Source organism: Cryptomeria japonica, chromosome 10 (genome assembly GCF_030272615.1).
Source record: "Cryptomeria japonica chromosome 10, Sugi_1.0, whole genome shotgun sequence".
In the NCBI taxonomy this organism is placed as follows: Eukaryota; Viridiplantae; Streptophyta; class Pinopsida; order Cupressales; family Cupressaceae; genus Cryptomeria; species Cryptomeria japonica.
The window spans coordinates 208,404,398-208,425,840 of record NC_081414.1 but is presented as its reverse complement, the minus strand read 5'-3'; the positions used below and the strand labels follow the sequence as shown (position 1 = coordinate 208,425,840).

At 37.3% G+C, this 21,443-nt stretch overlaps 1 protein-coding gene across 1 annotated transcript in view; it reads right to left on the bottom strand.

The window, feature by feature from the left end:
* Positions 1-4,536: 4,536 nt before the first annotated feature.
* The window catches only part of LOC131056599 (V-type proton ATPase subunit c''2), a 39,989-nt gene continuing 23,082 nt past the window's right edge, over positions 4,537-21,443 (bottom strand). The window contains exons 3-4 of the mRNA XM_057990903.2: positions 5,275-5,445; positions 4,537-5,023 (exon numbers count right to left, since the gene is read on the bottom strand). Coding sequence (XP_057846886.1) covers positions 4,852-5,023; positions 5,275-5,445 — 343 coding nt within the window. The 3' untranslated portion in view covers positions 4,537-4,851. The remainder of the gene's footprint in view (positions 5,024-5,274; positions 5,446-21,443) is intronic.

The window sequence follows — 21,443 nt, the reverse complement described above, 5'->3', positions numbered from 1 at the left end:
ATATTCCAAAATTTGTCTCACCACTTCCAATGGAATCATTCTATTAGTAGGATACCTAAGAAGCTTGTAAGTTTCACTTTGGAATCCCTGAATCCTTAGCTATGTGAAAGTGAGAAACTGCATGTACCATGATCCATATTGTTCAATTAATTTATTTGCCTCCTTAGACAACCTATTGGGGATTCTGCCTTGCAACATCCGCGTAATATACATGGTGAATGCATCATTCACCCTCTTGTAATCTTCAATTCTATACATGCTCAATTGTGGATAGCATTCATAGCTTTTGTATTGCCCTTGTCCATTCCTGATTTCACCTCTACATATTAATCCTTTGTATGTGACAAATCGTGCAAGTATATACACAAGGTAAGAAGTCATGGCAAATGAATTGGATCTCTCCACATTCCTCAACTGAAAAATCCAGATTCTCACTGATGATTTTTGGCCAATTGATCAATTGTTCCTCTCAGAAAATCCTAGATAAAATAGAACATTTATCCTCCATATAATGCACCTTGTGGCATCCCCATCACTCAGTTAAGTAGGAATACCAAGTCATTATATTCCTCCTTCAAATTTGTGCACATGAGTGTTTTGGGTGCCTTGGAATGATAAGGCCTTGGCTCAATCATCCACTCTTTGTTTACAATGGTCTTGCATGCATCCGCCTTCGATTTATACTTCACCTCATACTCATCCTTTGGCTTATCCTTTATGTCTGCACTGCATGGGATTCCAAACACTTCGGCAATAGCATCCTCAGTAAGGTAAGCAATGGTTACCCCTTTGGGAGTCTTGATCATTCTGGAGAGAGGATCGTAATGCCTTGCACATTCCTGGATCAACTTGCTGCACTGTATGGACTGTGGAAATCCAGTGGCATGATAAATACCACTTCTCATGATGTTCGCATAGGTAGGAGAGGGAATCTGGTTTTTGGTTTCGTACATCCTTTGCCACATATGCTCCATATTCAAGAAGTGCACATCCGTGTTTGTGATCCCCTTCCATCTAAATGACAATTTGGATTCCAAATAGAATCCCTCTTGGACAATCTTCAATTGCTCCTTCTAAATTTTGACATTGTACCTATATGAAGCTAGAAGTCAATAACTTCGGAAAAATCTTCTTGATAGCTAATTTCATAATTAGATAAGTTCTGATTTTTTATTATTTACACACTTTGTAGGAATGGAAATCAAGAATTTCATCTACATTATTAATAAATTTTGTAAATAGAATATAAACATGACAAGAATAGGGTCAAAACCCTCATAAAACCTCTAGAAATCATCATTTTGCAGACTTAACTAAGTTTGAAGACATTAGCTTACTCAGAAAATTTATCAAAATTAAGGTTCAAAGGAGTATACCAAATCTAGAAATGTCTTTGGAAAGGTGTGAAAAGTCTGATTTTCACTCTAAAAATGTCTAAAGACACCTTTCCAAGCTTGCTAATGGCTGCCAATAAGTCTCAAGACAACCTGCAACACTTAAAATCATTCTTGTAACAAGGTTGCAGCCATTGGGAAAACATGTGCAATTGACAAAATTTTACCTCTCAAGTCAAAAAATGTCAAATCCGGGCACAAAGAATGGGCTTGTAAAATGTCTAAGTCTGAAGACAAATCTGAAAAATGGAGGACTCAGATTCAAACCAGCGATGAAAAAACTCCCAAACACTCAAAAAATGACCAAGAAATGCCTCCAAAATGTTCCCTTAGTGAAATCGCCCAACTAAAAAAGTGGCTGGAAATGAACTACAAGTCTGAAGACAGGCTGGAAATGGAGTTTTCAGACCTGCAACATCAATGTTGACCCCTGAAAATGCCTTCAAAATGACCCAAGTCAGCCCTTAGACAAAATTGCCTAAGTGGGAAGTGAGCTGGAAATGGAGAAATAAATCTACAAGATGACATTTCCAGCCAACAATGGAGGTCAAGTCACTTTCAGCAATGGCAGCAAGCTCAAGTCTGAGAACAATAACAGGCAACAAGCACCAAGGAAACTCAGGCAACAATAAGGAAGATCACCCAAAATGTGAAGAAATGGCCTCCCAAACCAAAATCCCTATCCCCCAACAATGGCACCACTCAATAAAATCGTGTAGTGTGGCAAAAATCACCACCAAGCAAGCTGCAACTTTCCTCCAACAATGGCGCCCAGGTCTGATTGAGCAGAAAATGATCTTCAAAACACAAACTTCAGCTCCAATGGTGTCAAAATGACACTTTACAAAATTCGCCTAGCTGGAAAAAAATTGCCCAAATCAACCGCCTGGATGCAACACTAAACCAGTATAATAATATTTTAATGCTGGCCACCCTCCGTTAAACTTGTTTTCTCCTTGAGTTTTCACCACACAAGCAATGTGGGATAAAATTTTGTTTTTATAGCTCCCTGGGAAAATCAACTTACTTCTAGAAAGTGTTTTTTTAATTAATTATTGTTGCAAGTCATTTAATAACTGCCCCACATTTGGATTAAAATCCAAATAAAACTTATTAAAATTACTAAAATTGTTCTCTAGGGGAGAATCGGCCCACTTGGAATAAAAACCCCAATCAAAATTCATCACATTTGTACCAAAATGTCTCCAAAGGAAAATCACTATCTGAAATCAAAATCCAATTCATTTGCATCACTCAAGTCTCAAAAATCACCTTGGGGAAAATCGACCCCTATCCAAATAGTCATCCAAATCAAAATCTCATTAAAATTGGCTTGGCAAACTTCACCCTGCATTAGAAACAGTTACCCGCATAAATCTCAAAATTCGATCATTAACTGCCCCTAGTGGCCTAGTGGAAAATCGATCTGCATCAGGAACATAAATTTCAAAGTCATCTGCACTCCAAGGGAAAAACGTGGGTCATCAAGAGGATTTCCCAACAATTAGTCAAATTTTACCCTCCCTGGAGGAAAATTGCCCTCCATCAAGAATCTGAATGGAAAAAAAAGGGTCCATCGGAACTCCAATGGAAACTCATATCCCATTAAGATTTTGAGTGGGGAAAAACCATGGGACATCAAAAATATGGGAGGAAAAGTACCTCCCATCAAAAATTTTGATGTTTAGACCCTTAAACAATGGATTTTCATCAAGAATTTAACGACTTAACCACTCAAAATCATCTAGACACCTCAAATTTTAAATAAAACACATCGGGACTTAGGCAAACTTACCAAAATTTGAGCGAGATGAGAGGAATTTCATCGAGATAAAGTGCAATTTCAACTTGAATTGCCTCCTAAGAGCGAAAAAACAACCCCTAAAGGACCTTAAAACTCTCAGACACAAATATCACCAAATTGAACGTTTAAAACGTCTACGCTCAAAAGGTCTACACTAAGACAAAATCTAGGATCACTTTAACATCTAACATTTTACACACTTGATCCTATACAAAATTCAAAACCCTAATAGCAATTAGGCATGATCACATTTCAAAACTTGAGACTCGAACACTGAAAGCTCAAAATTACCAGCTACGCTGCCAAAACCCTAAACTAACAAGACTTGGAAAGCAAGAAGAGGGAGTCCCCATTCGCAATGGGGCGATGTGTAAAAAGGTCACAAGTCCCTTTGCTACCAATACTTTTGGCATACCATTGGGTTATATGTACCTTATCAGGATAACGTGTGTTTTCTTTAGGTTATATCACATCTACACACAAAATTTGTCCACCAAATGATGTATAGAAAAGGCGTATTTCCATCATGTCAAACATCAAATTCTCATGCATTTCCAATGTTTATCCAAATCTATATTGATACATCCTTTCGGTGTCTCTAGACACCACTAACATAATGGTGTACTATTTTAGCCCTATGGAACTCGTTCAATAATGAACTTGAGTTCACTAATCTCAGATCACAGCATAAGATCTGAAACCTCCCTAGGGGCGCATAGTAGTGGTGACATCCCATTATGTGTCGGGTTACATCTTTTCTTCTGTCAGATTATTCAAAACTAAATTTGTTGGAAAAGAATGCCCAAGTTTATTAATTTTTACCAATTATAAAAGCACACCTTCGTGTTATAGACTTTTTATTTGTATTCACCTCCCAGATAATGTTGTTTCAATCTCAAGCCTCACAAAAATTGGTAATCAATATAAACCAGAAGAGGGCATCTTTAACAATACTAGATTCGAATAAAATTATCCCGTTTTCTTTTATAATATTCCTCTTGGGATTGGTAACACACATTCCCCAAATATTGAGGTACAAAATTGAAAAATTTCTCAAATGCTAGAATCTTTAATCATTTGCTGCAGTTACATTAAATAACAGAATAGCTTGCTCAATTCTTGCAAGTACCATATTCACCATTCATCTCACTTACCTTTTTATCATAACAAAATGAATGTTCAACAAGCACAACTATAATGAAAAGAGTGCTCTTACTCTACAAATTTTGAAGAGACAAACTTTATAATCAGAAGTTCAAAGTTTATCGTGATAAGCTGAACTCTCCTACACAAATACTACAATCAGTGATTGTCAAAATTACTCTCTAAAGCCAGATAAAAGGGAAATCAGATGTATTAATCTGGAATATAGACGTGAGTAGACATCACCAAATGAACCAAATTTTGGATATATACTAGCAAATACACAAGAATGCTAGATTCATATGCTTAACTTCTTAATGGGAAGTTAGGGGCTGGCGACTGATAAAATTAAAATATTATGATTGCCATGATTGTGCACATAAATGAGAGATAATCAACTCATTTCAGTACATACTTATCTACTGTAATGCAATGTAAAAACATGGTGCATGAAAAACAATGCCCTCCAAGAAGACTTTCACGGCAGAAATTGTTGTAAAATTATGCCTCCTATTGAACCTTTGTTGGGAACGCTGCTTGAGCCGACATAATGATTCCAACAATTACGCCAAACAGCCCAAGTGCACTTCCAAAAATTTCAATTACTAAAATTTTCACAAAGAGTGAAGAATTTTGGGCATCTGCAAGTGCACAGCTACTTCCAATTATGCCAACACAAACTCTGCAAAACATATCACACTATCGATAAAATCAACAATTAAATAACTACAAGAGAAAATGTTTTCAGAATGTGCAAGACAACGATGACAAACCAAGTAGCTAGATGACCTTTCCATCCATTGCTTTAAACTGAAAACTTGCAATGGTACTACATAGTGCAGCATTAGGTCTAACACACAACCAAGTCTGCATTTTCAACCTAAGAACCTAACATAAAGTTTCAAAACCAAAAATGAGGATATTTAAACATACCCACAAACTAGATTGGCAAAACCCACAATGATGCCAGATGCAAATATAGCAAACCCTGCTCTCATAGACTCTGCATTAAATGTATTTGCAGACGGAACACTCTCTAGCTTTGTCTGTAGAATAATAGCCACAATAACTCCGTATATGGCCACAGCTTCACAGAAGATTACACTGCAAATCACATTCCCAATATTAGTTTCTTGGACTTCCTATGTATGTTATCACTGCATAGCTGAATGTTGGAAGCAATGTCCTACCTACAAAAATAAACTTAATTATTCTCAAGAATAGAGACAAACAGTTACTGATATTGTAACTTTCTTCAATGGGTAACTAAATATTCTGCATAACTTTGAGAACACGTGAAATGTATGCAGTGCAGCAGCAAATATAACAGAAAATTTGAAATGTGCTGAATTAAATTCAAATTACTGAAGGACGAACTTTTGATACAAGACCAATGACTTTCTATTACCCTATCAATGAAGGGTGCCGACAGTAAAAATCAATGTGGTTAAGAACGATTTGAGAATGTGAGCACTTTATTTAAATAGCTATTCTAGTGTGGAATTCCATGTTTTCGTTGTATAAAGTTTCTAATTATTTTTTAGTTGAGCAAAATCTTTGGGCATAATATCTGTCTTTTAGCTGAAGATGCATTAAAACCATTATCTTCTGTCTCTACAGATTAACAAGCTTTAGTTCTAAACTTCTAAACTTGTTCTCACATTATTTAACCTTTTCAATGCTATCAGATAGAGTTTGTTTCCAGAATAGTAGACAAACATAACCTAACATATATAAGATGCGCAAAGAAAAATTTGATTTTCTGACACAAATAGATATTATATATCATATTAAAAACACAACAATAAAGAGTTGGAACAGGCAGAATGAAGACATGTGATCCTTCAGGTTGCCAAAAAAAATAAACTATCAAAAAGATCTGGAGGAAAGTGAATCGTGTACTTCTGATAGTTTCAAAATGTTGCTTACCTTACTGGAAATGAGAAATTAGATGTCTCTGAAGCAACAAAAGAAAGAAAAAGAAATAACCATAAAGAATATAGATATTCATTTATAACGATTTAAAAGGAATGTTTTATCAACTACAAGCATAGATACCTCCATATACATCTCTCTAAAAGACATCGAGAGATATCAGTCTTAAGGGCCTATATTGAGTTATCAAATTGACAAATAGGTTAGATGGGCACCTCATGATTGATACTTTACAGATATATGTATTTAAGATATCTATGTTAGTATCATCTGGAAGCATGACTGTAATAAGTTATTAAGCATCCAAAGTTATTGTCCATATCATACAAGAAATATTCTTTGAAATGTAATTAAGCATTTCATATTCATCCAAATGTATAATATACATCGCATTAAAGGAGAAGGTATTTGAAAGAAGAGTTTTATGTCAATAGACATGAAATGCATACATAACATTATTGCAGTTCCATTGTCTTTTCAACTTTTTGTTTGGTGAGTTGTTTTCTTGCCTTCATTTTTTCGTAGTGCATGTATGAACATGGCAGCAAAATTTTGATACATTCCAAGGAATTTAGACGAGATATCCACAAATGTCAAACCCATTCTTTCTTTTTGTCCTACATCTGTAATGTCCCTTTTCAGTATATACCTGATTTTTGCTCAAAAATAGCGATTCCAACAATAAAACTTATTTACAACTTAAAGGAATATTCTATAAATAAATTTACACAATTGCAATTAATTAACATCAAATATTATGATTAATTAACATCAAATATAACTTATTTACAAAGAATAAACTTGGAGAAAATTGTAATTAATTAACATCAACTATTATTGTAGTTCAATTTTGGCCTCATGACTTAATTGTACTTATGGAGTCATTTTTTATTTCATATATTGTGTAGGGTGTCTCTTTACAAAAAAATTCTTAGTCAAGTCTAAGTCATTTGTTGAAGTCTTAGGGATAAATGGGTAAGAAGGTTAATCTCAATTAAGTCAGCTTGACTTTTCTTTGAAATATCAAAATGGGCATGATTCTTCATTTCATTTATTGTGAATTTTTTGAAAAGACTCTTTTTGTGAAGAACCACGTGGTTCAAGATATGTATTTCTTGTAGAACTCAAATTCAAGAGTTAGAAGGGAATTTTAATTTTTCTCTTTGACAAATATCTTCGAATCTGCCCTAACTCATGGTCAAAGAGGAGTTAATAGACTTGTTGCAAGAGAAGGCCCTGATTTCACGTACATTGTTCTTCATGGCTGTTAAAAAATGAGGAGTTTTCAACCAGAACAGGAGAAAACAATGAGCTTTCTCCTTGATGGAGAATACTTTGGCGTGAGAACAGCAGGAAAGAGGGTCAACAAGGAAGCATCAGACTAGTCAGATGGGGCGGTTTTAAAGAGTCTACAGGCAGATATCAGAGAGTTTTGAGGGAGGAGGTAGGCTTTCAAACCTAATCATTTTCATGCATCTACTTTATCGAGCTTTTGAATCATTCTTTATGAAAAGTTCATTGGGGAGGGAGGTATTGTTGTTCTGAAGAATGATATGAAGAGATGAGTTTATTTATCTAAGTTTTTAGGGATAATGTTTCCATGCTTCAAGGTTTTGCTGTAACCAATGAGTGCATTGATCATTAGGGTAGAAATGTTAGTCTTTTCATTATCCATCATTATATGGATCTTTGTGTCCTCATCTTTGCTTTGCTAAAATATTTATGTGCACAAGTAAATACAGTGAGCAGCCCTTTATAAGATCACTGTGTGAAGAACACTCATGACAAAGATGCAAGAGTTATTAGTCAGGAAAGATGTAACCTTGCAGCCACAAATCAGAAGTATACAGTCTGATAATAGAGATAAAGGATAGCAAAGGCATAGTCACAGAGTATTTTGTAATAGTTCAAAGGGCCATATAGCAGCACATGCCACAGTGGCTTTCACAAAAGTCTTCAAGTTTCATATTCACAATAATAGCAGTCTTCATGAGGGGTGAGTAACAGTTCAAAGCCAATGAGAAGACCACACATTCTACCAAGGTTGATAAGGCAAAAGTTCACTGGCAGAATACAGTAACCTAGAGTAGCAGCATCTCCAAAAGGGACAGAGAGAACTGAGACAATGATTTACAGTCAGATGGATTAGAAAAAGACAGTGAAGAGATAAAAACACAATGAGATCAAGACAGCAGTATAAGGCATTATCACAGCCATGAAGTATAGATCACTGTTATGAACCTGAAATAGGGCTCATCATGGACCAAATGCATTCAAAGCACAGAGATGACAGTTAAATTAGCAGCTTGAAGATCATCATAAATGATGATAAAGAAAAAGGGCATGGTGTTGAAGGCAAAGACAGTGATATTGGTGTTTGAAACAATACACCGAATATAGTTCAAAAGCTTTCTTATTATACTCAGCACAGTCACAGCCCTAAAGCATTCCATCAGTTGATGCATATACATTCAAGAGCACTCTGGTATAAAGGGAAAAGTTGTCATGAAGATAGTAATATTGCACACAGTAGCTAAAATAATAGTACCAGTCAAGGAAGACACAGTCTCATGAAGGCCTTTTATCATAAAAAGCATAACAATCTGAGCGCAGTAAGAATGTACTGGTCAAGCAACTGAGCAGAGAAGATATAGTCGCTGTCAAGCAGCCTAAGAAAAGCAATGAACTCTTCAATCGACAGAGTTCAAGGGTATTGATTCAAGCTATCTTAAGATCTTAATAACTTTATTCTCATACATAGTGACTGTGAAGAGAATCTTCTAGCAATCATAGGAATCTAAGCTCAAGAAGGATTGTGTACAAGGATCAGGACAACGAAAGGAGGTTGATTGCAGTCAAAGAGAAATCAGAAAGTGAAGTCAAAGACAATTGTGATCATTGTGTCACTTGATGGACAAGCCATGGCAATGAAAAGAGGCCTCTAAAACCCTAGCCAAATAGTCAAAATACAGTCACAGATTAGTCAATGATTTAAGCTCTCAAAAGGTCAGTAACATATTGATAGGGCGTGATTAATATCAGGGAGTTTGGAGAGAACACAGATCAATGTATGAGGGCAGGTCTAAGACAGAGCTTCTAGGCCCAAGGTGGAAGGTTTTGTTGATTGTGGCATCAAACAGTAACTGGCCATCAAAAGCTGCCAAAGAACACAGGGTTAATAACGTTGAACCATGAATGTTCTCAATGAATATAAGGCAAGGCCATGATGTCCTTCATAGCTTATCATGGAAGGGTAATTCCAGATGTTTCCAATCAATATTCAAATAGGTACATCATATAGAAAGAGAGACCCCTGTCCATAAGAATGTATATCACTGTTCATATAAGATATGAATCTAAAGAGCAGTCCAACAGAGCATGCATGGTTATAGAGGTTTTGTTAATTCAATCCAATTACATGCACTTTCTTTCATGGGTACTCATTATTTTTGGAGAGATAGCAGTCACTATAAGGTTTTCAGTCACCATTGAAAAGTAGCACAGAGTAGTGACTTCAAGTATAGTCATCCATGACAGAGGTAAGGGGGAAAAGGGGTTGTGACAGAGGATATAAGGAGCAGTAGTAAGACTCTTGTGGATAGAATGCAGCCACAAAGAGATGTTAAAACATACTACAGAGATGAATCCCTGGTATGAAAGCCTTGTTCAGTAACAATGACTAATTCAGAGAAAAGAAACTTTTGGGTATTCACAATCATAAGACTATCATAACTAGCCACAGTCATCAAAAGAAATCTATAGAATATGATGACAAGATTTGAATTTTAAATTCAAATTGGTCATTAATTCAGACCCAAGCACAAGATTTCAAAAAATAGGTCAAGGGGGTCATCCAAAGACAAATCCCACAAGGGAAGGAGGATTTGTAGGCCTAATTTGCAGTTCAATCCCCAATTTGAGGGCCCCGAGGGATTAGTCATCAAACAAGGGGAGTTTTGAGGCAGTTAACAGCAAGTAAATCTCAGTTTTGATCCCTATTTTGAGGGATTTTCAAGTCAGCTCGCCCAGCAACTAATTTTCAAATTTTAAAGACAGTTGGGACCTGATTTCGAGGAGAAGGTGTAATCAACATCATCTCCATCAAATCAAAGGCAGCCGAATTCAAATTTCAAATTATGGAGCTCTTTCTTGATATAAGTCAAGCTTTTCTCTCCTTCTTCTCTAGTCCTTGCTTTCTTTTTATATGTACAGCAAAAGGATTTTCCTTGTAACTCAAATATATTGAGTTCTTTGACGTATTTCTATGCATTGTAATCAAATTGTTCTTCAAGATTAATGACAAAGCAGCTGTTTCTACTGATTCATCTTGTCAATTTCATTGTTTTTATATGATCCTTGTGAAATTAATTGTGATGACCATGATACTTTAGTTTCATTTCATCTTTGCAAAGATTTGGGCAAGAAATTTTGTGTTGATCAGGTTATATGTTGTGTAGAAACTTAATTCCAGCAAGCATTATTGTATGAATTCAAGTCATCTTTATGTAAACTGGAACAAGTGACCTTCATATGAATTGTTTAAGGTCCACATAAACATGAATAGGTTGTGAACATAGCTGTTTTCTTAGTCGATTGAGTTGTAATCAGTCATTTCAAAATCAGAAAAACAAATATCTTGGTGCATCACTGTCATGTCCCCTCCTTGATCGTTATATATATAATCTAAACGAAGCAATTATTATTATTAATTAATATAATATTTAAAAACAAATGATTATTTGAAATTATTAAATATTTATTTTTTAATTAATATTTATATATCAATAATAATATTCTTGAAATATTTAAATTAATATTATATTACACTGTAATTTCTCATTCCAGAACCAAGATTGGATAATAAATAATAATAAAATTAAAATATGAAAGGTGATCAAACAATGAACTGTTAGTAAACCAACCACATCATAATGCCGTAATCATAAGGATATCGATTACTGCTGCATCTCCCCATCATACGTTTCACATTGATTCCAAATGTGATTGCTTGTTAGATCCAATAGATATATTACTAATATATGTATCTTGAAGAATTGGCAATTCAATTCAATAAATAAATTAAAGCTTTTAACAGTTTTATAAATAAATAAACAATAAATACATTCATGCTGCATACCAATCACTTAATAAATATTATACACTGCTGTATCTCACTAAGTACTGTTCAGCCCATGGTGACAGCATTGACCTGGAGCTCAACATAACAGATAATCAAAAGAAGGAAGATGATGGAAAATTGTGAAAACCAATAAGAATCCCAAGAGATTAGAAAAAACCAGTGATTTTTCGAGTTTTGGGGATGGAGACAGGGACGGCAAAAAAATCCCAGGGACTTTGGGATGGCGCTGGAATGCACTGCAATGACTATTAAAATAATATATATCTTTAAAATAAAAATAAAATAAAATACCTAAAAATGACAAACAAACTGAAACAAAAATTTTGAAACATAAACATTTAACTACATCTGCTGAAAATATAAGCATTAGCCCATACAAAGTATATAACTCTTAACCACCACCAATATGATAAAAGAATACAAGGCTCTTCGCTGGCATTTGAATAAAAATACAGCTACCACCAACAAGATAATACTATGAATTTGCTTTCCATTCAACAGGTCCTCGAATTTAATTAATGGCTGTGTTTTATTCCTTGCTTCTGAACAGCAACAGCGTCCTATCTGCATTCTTCCTTTTGTATGGCAAAATGACTGCTAAAAAATTAAGGTTTACCATTTTGTTTATGAAAGCATTTTTTGCTCAACTGAAATTTATCTGCGAATATTAGTCTTACCAGTTCTCATGTGAATGGGCTGGAATCACATGTGAAAAATTCCAAAAGGTGAGCTAAATCTGGAAGGCTACCTTGATTCCTACACTCCTCTCTACTCTGACTAAAACGGCTCACGGAATCCTTCCCATTTTTTTGCTGTTTAAAAGGTGGCATAACCAAGATGCCAGCCTATCCCCAACTTCAGCAAAAATAAGAAAACATGTGAATGGACTGGAATCACATGTGAAAATTTCCAAGAGCTAAATCTGGAAGGCTAACTTGATTCCTACCCTCCTCTTTACTCTGACTAAAACGGTTTGATCTCAGACACAATGAGCTCATAGAAGCCTTACTATTTTTTTAGCTATTAAAAAGTGGCATCCCCAGGAAGCCAGGCTATCCCCAATTTCAGCCAAAAATGGACATCATGTCCCCATCCTAAGAAAATCATGGGTAGATGTCTAGAATGTGGGAGCACAGGAAAGCACAATAAGGGGAACAAAATGTACGGATGCAAAACTCCATGGTCAAAGATGATAAGAAAACCAGCTCCAAATAAAGATTAATACCATGAAATTTAAGTCAAGAAAAGTGGATCTCAAACATGTTATCTGTAGTGATATGGCTGAAGACTTTTCGCCTGATTATCACTCTACCTATAACTCACCTGTCCTGTTTAAGTTCCTCAAATCTAGTTTCCTTCAAAATTATATCACTTTTTCTTAGTTTTCTGTGCATTATTTATCTTCTCTGCATGTTCATTCTACTGGAGTAGGGCATGACCTCCTGATCTGAAATTCTGCTCATATACGGAAGCAACAGCATAGGACTACCCTTAGCCTGCTAGAGAAGATTTTCTGCATTTCTTTCATCAGTGTTCTCAATGCATGGTAATACAGCCTTCTTTCCCACTCATCAATGATCTGATTCTCTGAACAAAAACAGTGATTTCCATAAAAGACTATCAAGTATTAACATCATTTTCCATATATAACATATTTTTGTTGCGAGGTATTGACCAAGTTTTTCCACCAAGTCCAAATCACAACATAGCTTACAGAATTTTTGCCAAGCCCAAGTCTCGACATGATCAAGATGTTTCATACTCAATTAATCCCTCAAAAGAACTATTTCCTTTGGATTCCCCGATTGATGGGGTAATCATAAAAAGAGTATTGTGATCAGCAGGATCATGTAACAGCCTCCTGATGATTTGCTTAAGCTTAATCTCTGAGAGTGCTTCAAGAGAGAATTCAGGGCTAGCTGGTGGTGGGGCCCTAGTCAGGTCTTCTTCAGGACAGTTATTGAGAAGTGATTCTTTCTTAGTTCTTCTTTCTGGATCCCTTACAGCTGAAACATAATTCCTTTCTGGTTATTGAGAAGTGAGTTCTTATTTTTGGACAAAGCCCTCAGTCATCCTGCAAGGTTACGACATAAACCCTAACCCTGCTTCATCAATTTTTCTATCAATATTTGCAATCTTAATCCTTCTTTTAGTGCTTAACACAGACCAGCATTGTTCACAGGCAGCCACCATTCAAGAGGGCTGCACCTGGGTGATAACTGGACATTGGATCACACCACTCCAATCACCTGTGCACGTCCAGTTGTGTTGCAGATAGTCAAACAGGAGTGCTGGGTATATATTAAGGTCTGTAGTAGGCAGGAGGATTGGCAACAAAGGCAACATCACTTTAGCACACCCTATCCATGCTAGGGTTTGGAGTTTTCAACGAGTAAACAATATTTGGGGACCTGCAGCAAGCTGCACCAGACATTGGGTGATCTTAAACCCACAGTAATGTGCCATGAGGCCTAGGCATATAAGGTGACAAGTCTGAAAGGTGAGCTACACTTGAAGACTATTCACTGCAACCGAGATTGGGGGTAGTTGGGAGCTATTCCTGAAGAATTCATGCCTCAAATCTGCAGATCCACTCACCAGAGAGCTTCATCTCTACAAATATTATAATATTAGAGTTGCTGTGAGATTTAAATCAATTTCAGATCTTGTTGTTGTTCCAGTAAGTTGGGTATGTAATATTCTGATAGTAACCACTGTAAGCCTTGACATTTCTTGAATATACTACTTCTGTGTTATGTCTCTTCTGAGAAATCTGATTCTGCTGAGTACAATGTTGTGTTTTGTTGGGATATCTCATCTAAACGGGATGTCAATGAGTTTCAAATACTGAAAGGTTGAAGTATCAATAAGTGGCAAGTTGTATTCCCAGAGGTTCCCCTGTGTTTTCTTGATGTGCAGTAATAATCAGCTAACTCTAGGTCTCAAGAAGAGGGGCTTTTCATTTATGCATGATGGCAGTATTCATACCCCTAATTTCAATCATTTATCATTGGCCTAAAAAATTAGATCAATAAAGGCAAGGGTATTTTCTCTATGAATTTGGCGATGATCGCGAATTTCTGGTGTTAGAGTTTTGCTAATGTAAACAAATGACAGGTTTGCAACTTCTCCTAATATGTTTGGTGCTAGAGTTTGGTAGAGGTGAATGAATATATGCAGCCATTTAAGGATTTAAAGACTGGCTGAAGATTAGAATCTCAGGGTTTCTCCATGTTTTAACTAAGTTTTCAACCTTGACAAAACCATGGAACAATGGTTTTCCAGTTAGTTTATGGATCATCATCAAGGCACTTAAAGTTGGTGAAGTCTTCCACAATGAGACATGTTTGGAGTAATAAATTGTTTTTTTCAACGGATGGTATCAGATTTGAGTCACCAAATGGGATTGGTGAAGTTTCATAGTAGTTAGGATTTTGGAATCCTTCAGAATTACTATCATGTTTCAAAGCAACAGGAGATTTAAACATCAATTTGCTATTTTTGGCCATGTTAATGTTTTAGCAGCAGGAGATTTCATTATGCCTGCGATGGTTTCTTCCTACACTTCAAAGAGAAGCCGATGTGTAACGACTTCCTTCATAACTGTCACAGACCTGCATCCTTGCTGGCAGCGTTTTCTTTCTATTCCATCCGATAAAAGGGTCGGTTGAATCATCACCTTTGTGGTTCTTTTGGTTACCGTTTATGTAGTGGCATGTATAGTAAATGCCGACAAGAATATTTCGTGCGAGAAGTATGAGCGTTTCATATTCCTTCACACTGGCCATTTTCGAGCATTGCCTTGTCTCCTTAAGTGTGTTGCGAATTGTTTTTGGGCGGGGGCTGAAGTTCAGATGTGAGAGACTATTCTATATATGCATCAGTGATCTTTCAGAGGATGAGTTTTTCGACAGTATTTTCTGTCGCATCTCTGTATCTTCTTCAGTGTAAATTTCTTCTCTGTCTTCAGCAATTGATTATTACATGTTACAGAAAGCTTATGTGCTGGTCATATTGTAGAAGCCTTCAGTTTCAGATGTTATCGGGTTCATCTTCTGATTGTTAAGTGTTAACAATTGTGTTTAAATCAAGTTTGTACCATCAATAAAGTTTGATTTTTGGTGTGGCTGGGTTTTTCACCCTCAGGTGGAGGGTTTTCCCAAGATAAAATTCTGTGTATCTAGTTCTTGTAAGATTTTCCAAGTTTCAGATTGTTGTGTCTTACCCTTCTTATTCTAACATTAACATGGTATCAGAGCCAGGTCTGAGGCCGTCTCCATCACAAGAGGTCTCAGGATTCTTGGAGGGTTGCTGGTTTATTGTTTGGTGTTATTCAAACTATGTTTTTCTGAAGACTACACCTTTCTCTAAGCTGCGACTTCGTTTCTTCCTATTTCGGATTTCTTGAGCGGCCTTACAAAATTCGACAGGATCTCTGCAATGCGACGGATCTGGGTATCACATCGTGTGAGGTCCACTTTATTGTTTTGGAAGGACAAGATCACAGCTTCTCTGTGTTGTTGCTCTTATCTAGCATCTGCATCCTATCAGCTTGTATTTGCTGTGATCATTTATCACATTGTTGTAATTGCTATAATCTGCAATCTCTGTTTTGTTCAAAGGAGAGAACACTCAGTATGTGGTGTATTTGAGCAATAATTAATGCATACCAAAAGATACCTTATAAAGAACAGTGCTGGGGGAGTCTTATGAGAAAATAAGACTCAAGCTACAAGGCTAACTCAATGGGAAACGGCAATAAAGAGATGAGTTTCTTTTATGTTTGAATGATGTTCATGAATTTTCATAACATTGGAATAGTGAATCATTATTTCTATTTGTGCTTGTTATTATGGGTGGAGGCTACACATGTTCTAGGTGCATAGCATGTGTTTGTGAACTTCCAACTGAATGCTATATCTAAGCATCATCTAAGCTATCATCATGTTTCATACTGCTGGAAGTGTTGGTCACTCTACTGAAGGGTGATTTGGAATTGGGGTATGCTCCAACATGTTAGTTTTGGATCAGACTAAAGCAACATAGATAGCAATAATAGATAATCAATCAATGCACACAAAGAACACCAAAATACCTTGGGAAAACCTCCCTCTTGGAGGTGAAAAACCCAGCTATAAATCTCAGATCTTATTATGCAATAATCAGTAAGTATCTTTACAATTTGGCTTCAACATTTGAAGCACTTAGAACCAGCAAACTATGCACAGTAGTATTATGTTTTCAAACTAAGGCGAACACAACAATGAAGAACTTATCTGCAATACACAAGATGTTCGCCGCCACAAGGAAGTTCGCTGTCTCTTGAATGGAGTTCGCTGTTCCTAGGATGAAGTTCGCTGTCCCCAAAAGTAATTCGCTGACTCTAGAAGATGATTCGCTGAACACTGCTGAAAAGATCACTGAATGAAGATATTCGCTGATCATAGGATGTATTCGCTGTATGAATGATTGTGTTGATGCAATGATTGATGCCTTGTATATATAGGAGACTTAGCCTTCTAATTCACCTAAGTCGGCTTGCAAGGAGAGCACATTTAATTACAATTCAATGCATTAAGATTGGCGCCAAAAACAGAATTAACCCCACACGTTACAAGTGACCTCAACATAGGTCAGCCCCAACACGTTTTGATACAAGTTATGATTATGCATATGAGATGTGACTAAGGCCAAGGGCCAATTAGTCACTTAAATGTGCTAGATCGGCCCCAGAAGGGATCGCTATAACATCAACACTCCCTCTTAGCTAGGGAGGAGACCTTCTCAAGATCCGAGTCACATAGTGACAACAACCATGGCTACTCCCAAAGAGTGGATCCATCATGGCTACATCCATGAATGAAGACAAATGAACACAAGTGTCAATCACGCAATCATGATGTCGTCATCTCAACATGACGTTCACCATAGCTACTCCTAGAGGGTGAATAAACTCAAGTGCTAGATCATGGAATTTCTTCCATGACATCCACCATACCTACTCACAGAGGGTGGATCCACCATGCCTACTCGCAGAGGGTGGAAGAGGGCTTTCACCTCAAACTTCTCCCAGAGAAGAGTGGATTACCACCATGCCTACTTGCAGAGGGTGGAAGATACATCTCAATGTATCACTGATGTTGAGACTCCCTCTCAACTAGGGCTTCATTCTCCGCAACTCCAAGCTTATCTCAAAAGTATGCAAACTTCACTCGAGCAAGAGGCTTGGTTAGAATGTCAGCCACCTACTCCTCAGTGCAAATGTATCTCAACTGAACAGCGTTCCTCTGTACCATATCTCTGATGTAGTGGTACTGAATCTCAACATGTTTTGATCTGTCATGGAACACTGGATTAACCGAAAGCTTCACACAGATTTGGTTATCACAATGAATAGTAGTAGGCTCCAACAATTGTCCGAACAATCCTGCAAGGAGCTTCTAAAGCCACACATGCTGCAATGTATTCTGCTTCTGCAATACTCAATGCCATTAAAGATTGTTTCCTACTACGCCAGGAAATCATAGCGGATCCCAAACTGAAGCAAACTCTAGAAGTGCTCTTACGATCAGTGACACTTCCTACCCAATAAGAATCAGAATAACCTTCCAAGTTGCATACTATGTTGGAAGAGTACTTCAATCCATTTCCGACTATGCCACAGAAGTATCTCAAGATATGCTTGGCTACAACTAGATGTATCTGTCTCCGTTCACACATGAACTAACTAAGCGCACTCACTGCATAGCAAATATCAGGTCTATTGTTGACTAGATACATCAAGGATCCAATCAATTGCATGTACATAGTAGGATCCACAAGATATGAACTAGTTGCAGCTTCCCTCAATTTCTTCAAATTAGTTTCCATCTAAGTAGGCATGGACTTGCAATCTAACATTCCAAACCTCTTCAAGATACCAATGGTGTATTTCCCTTGACTTAGGATAATCTCATTAGGCCTCTGCCATACTTCCAAACCTAGAAAGAAGTGCATAAGTCCTAAGTCTTTCATCTCAAATTCTGAAGTCAACTCCTTCTTGCACTTGTGGATGAGATGATCTTCCCTGTAACAAATAGGTCATCAACATATAATACCAGGATCAACATGTCACCATTAAATACCTTGAAGTAAAGTTTCGGATCAGCATCATTCTTGCAGAAGCCCAAGCCTGTTAAGTATCTGTCAATTCTTTCAAACCATGCACGAGGGGCCTGCTTAAGGCCATATAAAGCTTGCTTTAGTTTGCATACATGAGACTCTTTCCCATGAATCACGAAACCCTCAAGTTGCTCAATGTAGACCTCTTCCTCAATCACACCATTGAGAAAGGTTGTCTTCACATCCATCCAATGTAGCTTCCATCCCTTAGCTGTTGCAATGGCAATGATGGTCCTGATGGAAGTATATCGAGCAACTGGAGCAAATGTTTCTTCATAATATATCCCTTCTTTCTGAGAGAAACCACGAGCCACAAATCTAGCCTTGTATTTCTCAATGCTTCCATCAGCTGCATGCTTGATCTTGAATAGCCACTTGGAAGATACAACTGACTTGCCCTTAGGTCTCGGCACAATATCCCAAACATCATTCTTAAGGATGGATTGATATTCTTCGTCCATGGCATCTTTCCATACTTGCTGATTTGCAGCTTCCTCAACACAGGAAGACTTAATCTCAATAAGATTACACATCGAAGCAACATAACAAGAGAATTTCGGAGGTCTTTTACTTTCTCTGAATGTACCTCTAGGAGCCGCAAATTGTTCTACCTCCTGCATAGTGTTCCTTGCCCAAAGAGGTCTCTTCCGAGTTACAACAATATCTCTAGGCCCATCATTAGGATCCATAGGCTCAACTGGATCATCGTGCACCTCAGGTTTTGAAGGCTCCCTCTAAATCTCAGGATTATGATCGGTATCCATGTCTTGAGGATGGACTTCATCATCTATCTCCACGCATGAGCCTTTGGATTTTCTGAATGCAACATCTTCCTCAAATGTAACATCTCTGCTGACCTCAATGTACCTCTGACCCAGAATGCAGATTTTGTAGGCTTTGGAAGTTTCGTTGTAGCCCACAAATAAACCTTTCTTGCAAAAAGGTTCCAACTTGGTCCTCTTGTCTTTAGGCACATGTACATACACTGGACATCCAAAGATCCTCAATTGACCAATATCAGGCTTGATCCCCGAGAAGGCTTCTTCTGGAGTCATATTCTGCAATATCTGATGAGGACATCTATTCTGAACATACACGGTTGTTCTAGAAGCTTCTGCCCGTAGAAAAGTCTAAAGATCTTGATCATGAATCATGGCTTTTGCAGCTTCAACAATAGATCTGTTCTTTCTTTCTGCAACCCCATTTTGTTGTGGGTTGTAAGGGACACAAAACTCCCTCTTGATCCCTGCCTCAATACAAAAATCATGAAAACTACCCGAGGTGTATTCACCTCCATTGTCAGACCTTAACACTTTAATTCTTTTTCCAAATAAGTTTTCTAGTAAGGCCTTAACTCTTTGAATCTACCTAGGACTTCACCAGACTCTTTAGACCTTAAGAAATAAATCCAAGTCTTCCTAGAGTAGTCATCTATGAAGGTTACATAATACAAAAATCCACTTGGGGATGCAATGGACATAGGTCCACATGAATCAGAATATACAAGAGCTAAAATTTGTTTAGCCCTGCTCTCACTACTATGAAATGGACTCTTAGCGTTTTTTCCCATAGCACAACCTTTACAAGTATCATCATGAACATGACTGAGTTTAGGCATACCTTTAACCATCTTCTCTAATGTTGGAAGAGCCCGGAAATGAAGATGTCCAAGTCTTCTATGCCATAGCTCGCTTGAACTGGAGGAGTCATGAAGGAGAGCTTGGACTAGACGAGTGGAGAGCTTGTACAAGCTTTCATACCGATTCCTAATCACACGAGCAGATTTGATGCTAGATTTCTTCAGCCATGCAAGGACTCTTCCTTCTGAAAACGCTACTTGGTAACCTTTATCCTCCAAAGCTGAAATGGAGATAAGGTTCCTCCTAAATCCCGGCACAAACAGGACATCACTGAGATGAAGAGAGATTCTCGAATCAAGGTTGAGGGAAGTAGGACCAAAACCTCTCGCAAAATAGCGTGCATCATCTCCAATGATCACTTGGAGATTAGACTCCCTCTCCAACAAATCTGAAAGATGCTCCCGATAGTCGGTGATGTGTCTAGAGGCTCCACTATCGATCAGCCAGGTGTCACTATCTGTGGGAACGTTGCTTGACAAGGCTGAAAAGAAGAGGAATTCATTGGAGTAGTCTTCTGCTTTCTTTTGATTTGAAACTTCATTAATGTTGGCCCCTTGTTGCTTCGGTCTTGACAAGCAGTCTCTTGCGAAGTGACCAAACTTGTCACATCTGAAACACTGAATACGGGAGAGATCTTTCTTCTTCTTCTTAGAATCAAGTGCAAATTTTGACCCTTGATCTCTGTTCTTCTTGAAGTTGACTTTCTCCCAATTTCCTCCTTTTTTCTTGACGGATTGGGTAGCAAGAACATGAGAGTCTTCACGATGAGAGCTCTTGATGATTTCTCTTGCTGCCAATCTTGATTCCTCTTGAATGCAATCAGCACGAAGGTGGTCAAACTTGGGAAATTTGGATCTCCCACTTATGCCTTGTATAAATGGCTCCCATGAGTGAGGAAGACCATTCAATGCAAGCATGACTAAGTCATTGTCCACAACTTCATCTCAAATGGCGTTGAGCTGATCTCTCAATTCTGCAATCTTCATGAAGAAGGATATAACAGATTCACCCTTAGCCATCTTGACTTGATGAAGTTGTTGTCTCAATGCAAGTGCCCTACTTGTGTTGTTGATTTCATACATCCCTTCCAATGTCTTGAGCATATCTCTGGCTGAAGACATCTTGGAGATGATAGGAACAAGATGATCTTTCACAGAATCAATTAGAATCTTCTTGGCCTTGACTGCATTCTTCTTGAACTGAAGCTTCTCTTCTTGATCTTCAGG